The sequence below is a fragment of the Dysidea avara genome, chromosome 14 (genome assembly GCF_963678975.1).
Source record: "Dysidea avara chromosome 14, odDysAvar1.4, whole genome shotgun sequence".
NCBI lineage: Eukaryota > Metazoa > Porifera > Demospongiae > Dictyoceratida > Dysideidae > Dysidea > Dysidea avara.
Window position 1 is genome coordinate 9,866,160 of NC_089285.1, and position 13,039 is coordinate 9,879,198.

General features: G+C 39.9%; 2 protein-coding genes and 1 long non-coding RNA gene across 4 annotated transcripts; 1 reads left to right on the forward strand and 2 right to left on the reverse strand.

Moving 5' to 3' along the window:
• The first annotated feature begins 3,034 nt into the window (after window positions 1-3,034).
• On the forward strand, window positions 3,035-4,066 carry LOC136244671 (uncharacterized). 2 transcript variants are annotated; one of them, XR_010695506.1, is made up of 4 exons: window positions 3,035-3,234; window positions 3,285-3,450; window positions 3,549-3,854; window positions 3,908-4,066. It is a non-coding gene; the product is annotated as an uncharacterized lncRNA (long non-coding RNA). The 2 variants fall into 2 exon arrangements; XR_010695505.1 differs by having other exon boundaries at window positions 3,343-3,450.
• Window positions 4,067-4,087: 21 nt separating this feature from the next.
• LOC136244077 (germ cell nuclear acidic protein-like) lies at window positions 4,088-5,262 on the reverse strand. The gene is made up of 3 exons (XM_066035598.1): window positions 4,696-5,262; window positions 4,158-4,488; window positions 4,088-4,116 (listed from the first exon to the last, which is right to left on the reverse strand). The coding sequence occupies exons 1-3, from the start codon at window positions 5,062-5,064 to the stop codon at window positions 4,088-4,090; spliced, it is 729 nt and encodes a 242-aa protein (XP_065891670.1). The 5' UTR covers window positions 5,065-5,262.
• Window positions 5,263-10,716: 5,454 nt separating this feature from the next.
• Window positions 10,717-11,556, reverse strand: LOC136244078 (uncharacterized). Its single transcript, XM_066035599.1, has 3 exons — window positions 11,418-11,556; window positions 11,210-11,361; window positions 10,717-11,164 (listed from the first exon to the last, which is right to left on the reverse strand). Exons 1-3 carry the CDS (start codon window positions 11,554-11,556, stop codon window positions 10,775-10,777), a joined length of 681 nt encoding a protein of 226 aa, XP_065891671.1. The 3' UTR covers window positions 10,717-10,774.
• Between the last annotated feature and the right edge of the window lie 1,483 nt (window positions 11,557-13,039).

Below are 13,039 nucleotides of genomic sequence, written 5' to 3' on the forward strand. Positions count from 1 at the left end.
GGACCAAAATACAGCAGATGACATTGACCCTTTTCTATATGTCATAAAAATAATGTTTGGAACTTACTAGGGTGGTCTCTATAAAAAGGTGATTGCAAAGTCATCTAATGAATTATGACAATAAGTGTACCTTACAAGGTGGTCTTTGTACACAGGTGGTTTTTGTAAATGTTTTCAAGAGGTGGTCGCTAAGTGAGCATTTTCTCTATACATGTATACAATAATTATTTCTTTTCCATTTCTGTTTTCCATCTCCAATTTTCATTTCCACTGTTTCCAATTGCCCATTGTGGATACTGGTCTTGTATAGCATGTTGATGAGACAGGGATTTCTGTTCAGTAGCTGATATCAGTGTTGAAACCGGGTCAGATCAACTGGGTCACATTTTCTCTGGGTCATCCGGGTCTGACCCGGTTTACAAATTATCCGGGTCTGACCCGGTTTACAAATTATCCCGGTTTACAAATTATCCCGGTTTACAAATTGGATTACGTGAGAAATGAAGCTTTCGTTCGACGACATGCAAACTTATAAATGCTAGTCGCGTAACTCTTTCGTGAGCCACGCCCACTTATCGCATTACAAACATATGCTCAGCCACGCCCATTCATTAGTAGGTGCAGTCTGTAACATGAAACTGTGTCCGTTGCTGTCTGCAAGCTTACGTGGAGCCATGCCCACTAATTGATTATTGTACGAGTCTAGTCTTGCAGTAGGATAAGTACTTCTGTGAGCCACACCCAATTGCTGTCTGTAAACTCACAGTAGCTACGTGGAACCAGACTCACTGAATAATTTTAAAGTATAAACATTAATACCGGCCTAGTTATCACATAACTACTCGTTTACTCAACACGAATCGAACACTCAAAACGTAGTCTCACTCGCTCGAGACTACCCGAAACATACAAGTACAGCTCACAGGAAACATCCCATGTACACGCACGACTCGTGCTTGAGTGACCCACGTGGATACAGCAAGGCTACAGTAATGCTCCATGATAGCAAACTTCACTCTAGAGCATCATGCAAGACAAGACATAACAGAACTAACCTAACGATCAAGCAGAGTTTTAGCTCTATAAGCCAAAAACTTTTGAGGTTACAGCGCTACAAAGTGGCAATAGCAAATATCAATGTGTACAGCGATAACTTACTGTATATAAACTACAGGCGCTTAATAAAATGATCATAACTAATGAATGCAGTCCTCTACCAAGATGCAAGTTGGACCATCGGGTTCTCCATGAACAAGCGAATCCATTGCTGGGTACGTTTTGTCTTCCAGGCCTTTCCTATGACCAGGGTGAACCAGCGAAGACGAAAACTTGAGAAATAAAGCAACAGTGAACTGCTTGTCCGATGCAAGGCAGACTAATGCTTATATCGTCCGTCTCCTTAGGTGTACTGACACAACACAAAGATATTGGAACTCCTCTTGCTTTGGGGATCATGATGCTACCAAGGTTTTTGGTATTTTCACTTTACTTCATTCTGAAAGAAGCGTTTTAAAATTACGGAATTTTTTCTGGCGCTGTTCTGCTGATGGCAGAGTAAGTTGTGGTTATCTAGCTGGATAAAAAGAAATGGACACAGTATGTGAAGGCTTGCTCCATGATGCTCAAGCATCTGTCTACTAGCTACAGGTAGAGTGTGTACTCATGATCAGTCTTATGGAATAGCTATAGACTCTGAAAAAGCATGATCATGCACAGGCTATATTCACCCAGCTTGTTAAATGCTTTGATCCACAACAATTAAAGGCATTGAAATTATATAGCTGGAAAACCCCACCAATCTGTAAAAAGTAGCTATCTGTAGCTATTAATAGCTATTATTTAGTCTTCTCCCGTGCAGATCCTTAACCCATTAACAGCTGAATTCCTGAAGGCAATTAAAAAAAACGCATGACTCAAGACAAGCCTCTTTTCTAAGCAAACAAACGGTTAAACCCCTTGGAAACCATATATCACTATGTTCCCCATGGACCAAGGGATACAACTATATGCAATTTGTTGCCATAGCAGCAACCACATATACATTACAATATTTTATAACTTGGTATTTTTATATGCAAACGATAAAACCATACTTGACACAGTTATTCTAACTTTAGACAGCTAACAACAAACCTTACTTCATCACAACTGCGTTGTATACGCCGACGGGTGAAGCGCTTCATTTCCCTGAGAGCGGAAGGTGATGTTTCAGGTAAGCGTATTCAGCCATAGATTTTTGATACGATTGCCGTACGCGCATGCGTAAATACTCATGCAATAACAATGGCGTCGTCACGTTTCACAAATTCAGTGTGATGATAGAGGTCATAGCAGCAAAGGAACGATCAATGACGGAGCGATTTCTTAGGGGGAAGTATGAAACAAACGAGTCTATCGAAGTAGATCAATGGTATCGTGATGTTTACGTGAGTGAATGGACGTATTTGTATTGGTTATTGTTTACTGGCTAATATAGATTAGTATACAAGCAATTAGCATTTGTTACAAAACATTATATGCAAAACAATAAAGTGCTGTGTACTAGTTACTACAGTTGGGCTAGCTAGTGTTCCAGTATTCTACCTTTGTGTGATAAAGTTTGAAACATTCCCTATCGTCACTTACACATAAATGTACATTACAGTAAGAACATTTAAATCGAGTTTCATGCCTCAGTTCACTTCTAGAAAGATGTTGCTTGTTCCTTGTCATGTTGCACACTACACATTCAAGTTTCTTTGTCTGTTGTATAGGCCAGTGACCAAGATTCAAGTTCAGTCGTGTTTCACTATGCTCCCCACTCCGCTGACGACCAGCTCGTTGCCGGAAACGATAAGGTCCGATTAGCTGATTGGCTACTGCAATGCGGAAGCTAAGATAACTTCGCTTTCGTCGACTTGGATAACCAGCATACAGTGATGGATTGGAGTATCTCTCTAAGATGTAAGCATTGTAAAGAGCACATTCTATCAGGTGAGCAAAAACTCTTTTCCACCACTTGTGGGATCTTCTCCCCACATTATAGTATCCTATATGCTAATCACTGCGATCCACCCCTCGCATGTACTGCTGATAATCAGGTAGCAGTGGCGGACAAGGAACATCACTTGATGTCCCATCAGGATTAGTACGTCGGACTGTCTCTCCATGTGATGCCCCGTCATGAAAGGTTGATAGAAAATAGACAAGTCTTCGATCATACCATGCTGCTGCAAGGAGTGGACCATTTGATAGGTAATTATGGTATCCCCTATCTTCCCTTGTCCTTCTAATTATTGACTTAGGAAACCCTGTTCTGTTTGTTCGAGCTGTCCCACAAGCATTGTTCTGATCTTCATACAGGGCCATGTACAGGCGAGGGCTGGTATAATAATTGTCGGTGTAAACTTCATGCCCTTCAAGTCCATCCATAAGTTCCAGTACAACTCTTGAACAAAGCCCAACATCAAGGTTTGACTCCATGTTTTTGCCTGTGTATATTTGCATTCTGTATATGTACCCATTTGTTGCATCACACAACACAAACACTTTTATCCCCCACTTTGTAGGCTTGTTCTTCATATATTGCTTGAAGTTGAGACGACCCTTGAAAGGAATCATAGCCTCATCTACAGTCACAGCCTGGTGAGGTGTGTAATTGGAAGCACATTGGGCAGTGACCAAGTTCAGCAAGTTTCTCACTTTGAAAAGTTTGTCATGTCGTGGATGCCCTGCTGGATGTTGCTGTCTATTATCAGCAAGATGAAGGAAACGGTAGATCTGGAGAAACTTGTCTCTACTCATTATTTCTGAGATACCAGGAGTACTCAGGATCTCCTCATCAACCTGCCAGTACATGTCAAGGTGTGGCAAGTGTAAGATCCCCATCATTATGAGCATTCCAATAAATGCCTTCATTTCTTCACAGGTGACATCTTTCCACGGTCTTGCATATTGCCGACAGGGAAACCGCAAAGCAGCATAACTATTGGTTTCAGTGACCAGCAAGTCCCAAACATCATCAGTAAAGTACAAATAAAATAAATCAACTGGCCTTGTGTTTGGTGGAAATTGTACATTTGGACCAGGAGTTGGTGAGTAGCTAAATTTAGTGTGTGTGGGCTCTATATTCTCCCACTCTCCAGGTACATCACCAGGTATGGTCCCATGTCCCCTACCAGCACCACGACCACGTCCTCTGCCACGTCCACGTCCTCTACCAAGACTAGTTGTTCTACTCCGACTACGCTCTCTGCCACGACCACGTCCTCTGCTGTCACTGCGACGTACACCACGTCCATGCCTGGCACTGTCAGTAGGTCCTACACCACCACCACCTCTTGTTGTACCCCGTCCTCGTCTATGTGCACGTGCTGCTCCTCGAGCTGCTGTGGTGGCACGGGTTGGTCGATCAGGTGATGTTGGTATGAAGTCATCATCGGAAGTGTCACTATCAGTAGGATTAAGTCGTCGTTGCTTGGGAGAACTTGGGTGTTCTGAACTGGATTGCTGCAGAGGAATACAAAGATTTATTTGCATTATGTAGTCACTCATAAATAATTTTACTTAGCCACAACTTGTATTTTTTTATCTATTGTCTGTATGTTTTCTATTTGTATGCTTGTATGTATTCTATCTCTTTTCACCAGTGCATATTTATCATCAACCATTTATACCTTAGTTGTCACCTATTCATATCTATGTGAAATCACTTACACTTTCATCTCTATCATTGTGATCACTCATACTTCCTGTCCTACTGATGGCTTCACTTTGTTCGCTGGAAGCATCATCAAACTGTTCTTCATCAACCCTCTCTTCAGTAGTAGCATCGTTCATGTCTTCAGTAGAAGGATTGTCCCTGTCTTCAATATCATCTCTGTCCTCATTCAGGTCGTCAGCAGCACCCCAAGCGTCTGCCACTGGTTCGAGTACAGCTTCAGCCTCCAATTCGCTTCGACGGAGAACAGGCTCGCCCAAGTAGGCATATATCTCTTCTCCTTCATTATCGTCGCTCTCATCACTGCTGAATCCATCATCAAGAAGAGTATCGAGAACGTCTGTTACGGAAAGTCGGGATGCCATTATGTCATTTACGCGCAAAATGCGAATCGCTTTGCGGGAAGGACCATTTATCCTAGTAACCTAAGGGGTGTGGTCGTACAAATCTTAGCACACGCGCGTCGGCCCTTATGGAGCTGCTTTATGGTTAAACTAGCGTGCTTTGCCAAATCATGTGGATTTCTAAATCCATGCCGCCATATGGCGGCTACCGCCGTTAATGGGTTAAGGCAACTGCTCTCAATCTTTCGATCGTGTACAAAGGAGACATGCCCTCTTTATAATTCTGTTATTTGTGGTAGCTTACAAGGCCTGATACATATTCTGGAAGGCTATACTGTTTTCTTACACAAATTCTTTCCCCCAGAGCCTCAGAGTTGCCCTTAACTTTTGATCGCGTACAAAGGGGACACACACCCTTTTCAATTCGAATGGTTACGCTATTTCTGATATCTTACAAGACTTGTCATGTCGATTCTTGACTGATAAATGGCTGTAGCAGCCCTTAGGAAAGTGCCCAGAATGCACTTTCAATGATGGGCTATGGGCCACACAGCCTTCACTGACGTAAGTTGAAGAACTCTAAAACATTCAGAAACAAATTTCAGTAGGCAGCATTTATGTTTAATGTTTATTTTAATACATCTTTATGCGTTGTAGTCCCGTGCATTGCTTCAAATGGCATTTTTAAACTGCTGTACTTTGGCTTTTATGGCTTTGCGGGTGAATTGTGTCTCAAAGCCATGATTAGAAAGCAAAGATTTTAATACCACACAGACCTGGGTAGGAATGATTTTAAAATACGTCATACGTTTTTAGTACTGAGATCTACTTCCTGTGGGCTGTAGGCACGCAAAACAAGAAAAAGATTTGGGACGATTTTGGAAATTTTTTATAACTCCCAAAACCACTTCCCTTGTGTTTTATACTTTCAGGTCAGTCTTTACAACACTAGAGGAAGGTTTGGAAGGTTTCTGAAACACATCCAAAGCGTGGAAGGCTGCTTTTGGCATGCATTCTATTAGAGAGTTTAGAAAATTTTTGTCCCGATCCCTATTCATGATACTTGGAACTTGATTGAAGATCATCACTCCTAATCAAATATAATTATCGTGATATAATCGTATCGTGAATAATACTTCAATATCTATCATGATAGTGATTTTTCTACTATTGCTCAGCACTAATTATCACTAGGCTAGCTGCCTTACTACAGGGCACGTGTACAATAATACTCATATCTGAATTTGTACATAATGAATAACTACACACAATTGTTAACAACTTATCATGAGGTGAGCTTTAATTAGAATCACACAAAGATACAAAACCATGGAGCGGCTGTAAGCTTATCTATAAAGAACACAACTGTGAGTATAAATCGTCATAGAAGTACAAAGTAGTGTAACTAGTTTACTCACCGTCGTGGCTGTTGCTAGCCACTTTTTTGAGAGGCTTTTTTGTATAACGAAGTGCTGTTTGGGACTCCAAAAGCTGGCTGTAATTATAATGTGTTATAGAGGTGACCACTTAAATGCAAACCATTTCTGTGTAAACTGATTGGAAATCGGTTGGGACCATAGCCACTTGGTCATTATTAGGGCTGAGCCTTACTGCCTTTTAGTCCTATATAAGCACTACAGCATATAAGCACTACAGCATATAAGCACTACAGCATATAAGCACTACAGTTTGTTTGACGTGACATCCACCGGGGGCAGAAAGAAGTTGAACTCACTCTTTACTCTTATCAATAGCGCAATACAGCTTCCCTGTGGCTATATTCACTAGCTATCACACAAATCGTGTGTATTTACGGATAGACTTCAAAATGGAGGCAGACCACAACTGAAGTCTAGACATGAGATTATATGGCTGTGATGGCCTCTTAATGGCTGATATGCAGCAAAATGAACAGAAAAAATGTTCGGCCGTCATAATCAGGCCATCCACCGTGATTAAAAAATCAAAGAAAAAGTAGTGAAACAAGGGAATAGCTTGTCTACATCTGCAGATATACTAATAGACATTTCATCACTAATTTAGTCATGGTTATAGACTGACTTATAGGGTTCATATGTATCTATGTTCAAAATGGTGTAGACAACCTCTCTTGTTTCACTACTTACTGTATTTTCTTCACTCCCTAATCCAACTAAAATTTCTGAGTTTTCCTTACACTTGTTTTAATATTTATGCATTGTACTGAAAGATTTTGTCATAAGTGTTTATTATGTTTTACTAAACTACTGTAGATGTCCAAGTACCGCCAGTGACGGCCAGCCCAAGTGTTCCTCCTGGTATGTGTTACAAATCAAGAATTATGCATTTAGACTACAGTGTACATACGCTGTAGTTTTATGGCAGTTTTTGTAAGTGTGCGAAAAGAGGAAGAAAAATAAGAAAAAAAACCAAAGAAACTAAGCCAATTTTTGAAGTTGCATATTTTGAGAATGCTTGAAGTGATTTTGCTCAAATTTGGAATGTGGAGTACTGAAGTTGGTAGGCATGTCCACAGCAAACATCATCTTGTTTCATCAAGGCAGCACAGAGCTACAGAGGTGCAAAAAGTGCATTTTCTTTCTTCCTGTCAATACTCATGGGTGTTGTGCGCTGGCTTCTTGGGCCGCACGACACACTACCATGTGTCTTGATATGTTTGTGGAGGCATTTTATGCCTTCTAAAAGTTGTCTACTTGACAAACTCTTAAACATTTTGTTTTGCATAGCTCATGACGTGTACTATGAACTAATCCTGAAATCAAAGAAAGGCAAAACAACTCATCATCAGTGTGAAATTAACAAAAGACACAAATCTGCAATGGAAATGGCCAGCACTTGCACTGTTATACATGTTAATGGAGATAAGTGGAATGTACTATCACAAGCAAAGATCGAAGTCTTTTATGTAGTCCATCGCCTACAAGCTTGTGTGTGCAAAGTTCACTACTGTAGGTGTGGTTCTTGTACACACATGTACAGTTGTTCATGTATGGATTCAGCAACTCACCATGCAGTATGCAAATATGAACACCTTGTCTTTCATGAAGCTGGTATGACTACAGTATGAGCATCTTTCCATAATAACCTCAACACATGCAACTGAGTTTGGTAGACCTGTTGTGTTCTACAGGGAGGCATAGTGCGGGCAGTCACTGCCCCTATGTTGAATGCTGACACACCAGTAGGGCCTGTCAATATGCAAGAATTTTGAGACCCTGTGTGTGCTTGTTCAATGTGTTCCTTGATTACACTAATGACATGGCTCTTACCAGTGCCACTTCCACCTGTAATGAACAAGTGAAGTGGCTCCGGGAGTGTCTCTCTCCCATAAGTTGTTGGCAAGCACGAGTTAACTGCACCACATGGTCAAATGCCACTCTTTGAGTGTCTCCTCAGACCATGGGAAATACAACAAAAATAGATGGTAATTATAATCATCTCCAAGGGATTCTGATGTCATTATTGGAACTCTCAAGCAAGCTTGGTGCCTTCTATGTACAATAGTTCCCAGGTTATTCTGAAGTTGAAAACGTGGCAGTTGAGTAGAACTGTCATCAGAGTTTTCACCTTCATTGTATGTACCACTGACTATATTGTACCACACAGGTAGTGTCATATTGCCTAATGGCTGGGTGTGCAGCATAGTAATCAATGAGACCATGCATGAAAACATTAATATCACTATCATCCAGTTCACACAATTGGTGTGAAGTCTCACAGAAAAGCTCTTCCTTTTGACTGAGCTGGCAATGACTTAGAAGTGTATTTCCTAAGTCTATCGGGCGCTGCAGCATTTGCAGGCACGTTTGGGATTCATTAAAACGGGGGCGCGACCACACGTGGCATGCAATAGGGGCCAAAAAATTATAGCAGCACAACCCTATAAAGCTACGTAGCTAGTCACGTAATGCATTAAATACTATCCATCGCACACAACAGACACACGTGTACACTCACGTCCCTTAATCCACCGGCCAGTACTGGCATTTCACACTCCCCACTGACCTGAAATTTAGTACTGCCATATCGTCCACTGGTAGCTAGATGTAGAGCACTTTATTCCACACACAGTTTTGTTTGTGCCACATGACTACTGCAACAGTATACACACGATGTAATTTTCGCGAATGTTTACTTTCAATCTTTACCACGATCTCATTTCACGAATAGCATTGATCTTTTCAATTTTATGGAAATTACTGCATTCACAAAAATTATATCCCTCAAAAATAAATGTTGCTCATTCCTGGTTTGCATTATTTGGCACTACCCATCCCTTTTAAGTAGAACCGTTAATAATATGTTTACTCTTGATAATGTAAATTAACTACCAGACTTCCTTTAACAGCTCATACAAGAAATTGATAATCGTCATACAAATATAATGCAAAAAAACAATAAGCACATATACCTCACAAAATGGGTAGTTAAGGTGTACTTGGTTCGAGTTGCGTTTGACACCTGCAGGCAAAACAATTTGAGGATTACTTTCAGTAGAAAGAGGTTTTCTGTCTGGGTTGTGCAATTGAAGCAACAACATCCTTTTTTATGAGGGAGATATTGATTACCAATTTATGAGATGATACCGTCAACTAGACAACGACTTTATTCAGCCACAGATATTATTCAGCCACAGATATTGTTTATCCTGTTAAGTCCACACATGAAAGATTCTAACCAAGTGTGTAGCGTTCCAACCAGCATTCTTGGGGACAGAACGGACTACCTAGCAGATGATGGGAGTATGGATCAACAATGGCATTGAGACTACATGTTTTAATGTGTTAATGTCTGCTGATGGCAAGATTGATGCAGTACGCCGGGGTACATCAGGTTCTTCTGTTTATACAGTAAAGCGTGTTTACCATACTCATGGGACTAACAGGAGTCTGAAGAAACTAACGGTTGCTAAGAAGTTATTGTTTCATTTTTCTAAATTTTCTTTAGGTCCTTGCCTCGAGGTATGTTACAAACCGTTTATGGCAACAATTGGACAGCCTAAAAGTTGCCAAAATTGGCAACTTTAAAATTGGCAACTTTAGGCAACCCAAAATTGCCAATATTGGCAACTTTAGGCAACCCAAAATTGCCAATATTGGCAACTTTAGGCAACCCAAAATTGCCAATTTTGGCAACTTCATGCAACCCAAAATTGCCAATATTGGCAACTTCAGGCATCCCAAAGTTTTCAATATTGGCAACTTCAGGCAACCCAAAATTGCCATTTTTGGCAATTTTTCTACTTTCCAAAAGTTGCCACCATTGGAAATGTTTAAAACTATTATTTGTGGTTACTTTGATAATGTCAAAGTTTCCAAAGCCGGCAACTTTTGAATTGCATAGTATACTTCTAGGCAACCTCATAAAATGGTGCCTAAAAGTATCCAAATTTACTAAAAGTTTCTGTAACTTTATATAGCACGTCATGACAGGATCGATTGTGGGATTTAGTTTAAAAATTTCTCAGAAAATTGCCGTATTTGGAAACTGTTGGATGGCACTATTTGCCACTTTTGGCAACTTTCGGATTGTAGCTAGTGTTATCCAGTTTTGGCAGCTTTTGCATGAATATTTACTGTCACTATATAGTTGGTAACTCTGAAGTTAATATTCAATTATTGTATCTTGCCGGGTATATGTTCAGAATACTTCAGTCAAGAGAAAATTCTAGCAATAATTACATACACAGCAAAGCAGTAACTAATATAGTGTTCATTAGTAGCTAGTACCCTTATGTACGGCCATATGGTTTACGCTTTCTTTGCTGTCTCCGTGGTCTTCGCACTGCCAATGGAGTGAAAGGCAATTGATGCTGGGATTGCTGTTGATCTCCTGTCTTTGGTGGCATGTTCTTTTCATGATCAAACAAAGCACCAGCATCTTCTGTATTTTTTGGCAGGGGAGACATAGTCTTTTCTCGTTCAAACTCTTTAAACAAAGCAGTAAAGTCTTCTGTATCTTGTGGCAGAGGTGATGCAGTCTTTTCTTGTTCAAATTCTGTGAGCAAAGAAGCAACAGTTTCTGTATCATTGTGATCAGGCAAGTGTGACAAAGTTATTCCCTCTTCCGGTGCAGCTCCTTCTATATTTTGTGGCACGAGTAATGGATCTGCATTTTGTTCCTGTTTAAATCCTTAAAGTACAGAAATATTAATTTATTTTCTTACCTCATTTCCTTCTGTAGATTGCTCAGTAGTATCATCTTTGTCTTCGTATATTTGTTGGAATCCAGAAGAGTGATTTTCATTAAGCAGTGATTCATTTCCAAATTTCTTATAGATGACTTCCAATACTGTCTTCAGACACTGTGACCATTTTCCTGCAGAGAAATATTTAGACATCAAAGTAATAATATATTATGTATACAGCGTATACCTTTCAGTTGTGGTGGTGTTTCACATGGATGCACAAATGGTATTGCATCAGGCCACCATTCAGGCTTATTTCCTTTCCAATCTATTGCTAAATCTTTGCCTATTCCAGTTAAAATGGAACAAAGAGTTCTGTCATTCATGTCACCAATTGGCTGGGGCAATTCAGGTAGAATGAGTTTTGGTGATACATTTTCTTGTGGCTCAAGCTTTACCCTGCAAGCTCCATTTAAACTTCATCCACCAGACAGAGAGAAACTTTGGTGGGATATAAACAGCCATGCAGCAAAATTATCTCGGTTACACAAGGAACCACAATAGACAGTTATACACAATCCAGGGCATAATGTAATGCATGCCCAGCGTACTTGATGACTAAACTCATATCAGAACATGGGTGTGGCTTAAGGTAAAGATATGATCATTACAAAGCAAGGAATAATAAAATAAAAGTGGGGATAGTAGCTCATTATTACCATTCTTAGAAGTCACCAGATCTGGTTACTCTTACTTGTGGTGATGTACAAGAGGTGTGTGGGTAGAATATACAAGAGGTGTGTGGGTAGAATATACAATACCACTTGTCTACATACACAAATGGTTGTCCTTCAATTCAACAGATAGCATTGACGTAAGAAATAGTTGACTAATTACTCTTATGGTATAAATGAGGAAGCTCTTTTAAAGTCATCAAGTTTGCTCTGTCGGGTAGTAGCCTGTTCTTCACTTTCATTAGCATTCCATTAATGAAAGTTGGGATATTTCTTGGATATTTCTTCTGCAGTGTTCTTCCTGTATGTTAAATGGGGGTGTAGATACACTATTTGTGGTGGATTTCAGAGATCTTACTACTGCATTTTTTTCTGTAACTTGTAGTATCAATGATTTCTGAATGTTATTATTAATATGTGCTTTGCTTAAAACTTCTATCACTACTAGATCTGTACATACATCTAATGCAGTGAACTTAAATGAGCTTTACAGTCAAAGTTTCTGCTTGATACAGATGTCCATGTTCTTGATAGCAAGAAACAATTTTAAATGAACAATGAAGTTTGAATAATTCATGTATGCAAACTGTCCCTTTATCCGTTGCAGACCAGAATTTGCTTGTTCATTAACTTGTGAATTGATCGATTTTATATCCATAGTGCAGTATTCATCTAAACAGTAACCAGAAGAACATCCAATGTGTCCCCTCCAGTGAAAACGATCTACATAAAAAGTTGTAGTTTGGAAGAATATGGGCTCTCTGTTAAGGCAGTACTGATGGAGACTGCATGCATTGTCATATATAATCATTCCAGGTGGCTTTGAAAAACGAGTTTTGAAGATTTGAAATGGATGACGTGGAGACTCACATTCTGTCAACATTTCAAATCCATAGCGTACAGAATGAGGACAATAGACAGTAAAAATTCCGGGTGTAAGAGTAGGATGGCTTGAGCTCCGTTTACGGCATTTATCTGTTTCTGGTGCTGTTTGTGACTTATCTTTCTCATATGCAGCATTTCCATGTAACTGTGGTAAGCTTGAAAAGTAACTGAGACAATTTGTGGGGTCATGCATGTACTATGTGTAAAATAGATGATAGTGGAAAGGTTGTTTACTAAGCAAAATGAAGTA

Coding starts and splice junctions, on each gene's coding strand:
- LOC136244077 (XM_066035598.1), bottom strand. CDS start 5,064: ATGGCATCCCGACTTTCCGTAACAGACGTTCTCGATACTCTTCTTGAT. Junction 4,489..4,695: donor ACAATGATAGAGATGAAAGT/GTAAGTGATTTC, acceptor ATTCCTCTGCAG/CAATCCAGTTCAGAACACCC. Junction 4,117..4,157: donor AGGACGTGGTCGTGGTGCTG/GTAGGGGACATG, acceptor GTACCTGGAGAG/TGGGAGAATATAGAGCCCAC.
- LOC136244078 (XM_066035599.1), bottom strand. CDS start 11,556: ATGAATGACAGAACTCTTTGTTCCATTTTAACTGGAATAGGCAAAGAT. Junction 11,362..11,417: donor AACACCACCACAACTGAAAG/GTATACGCTGTA, acceptor ATTTCTCTGCAG/GAAAATGGTCACAGTGTCTG. Junction 11,165..11,209: donor AATCTACAGAAGGAAATGAG/GTAAGAAAATAA, acceptor GGATTTAAACAG/GAACAAAATGCAGATCCATT.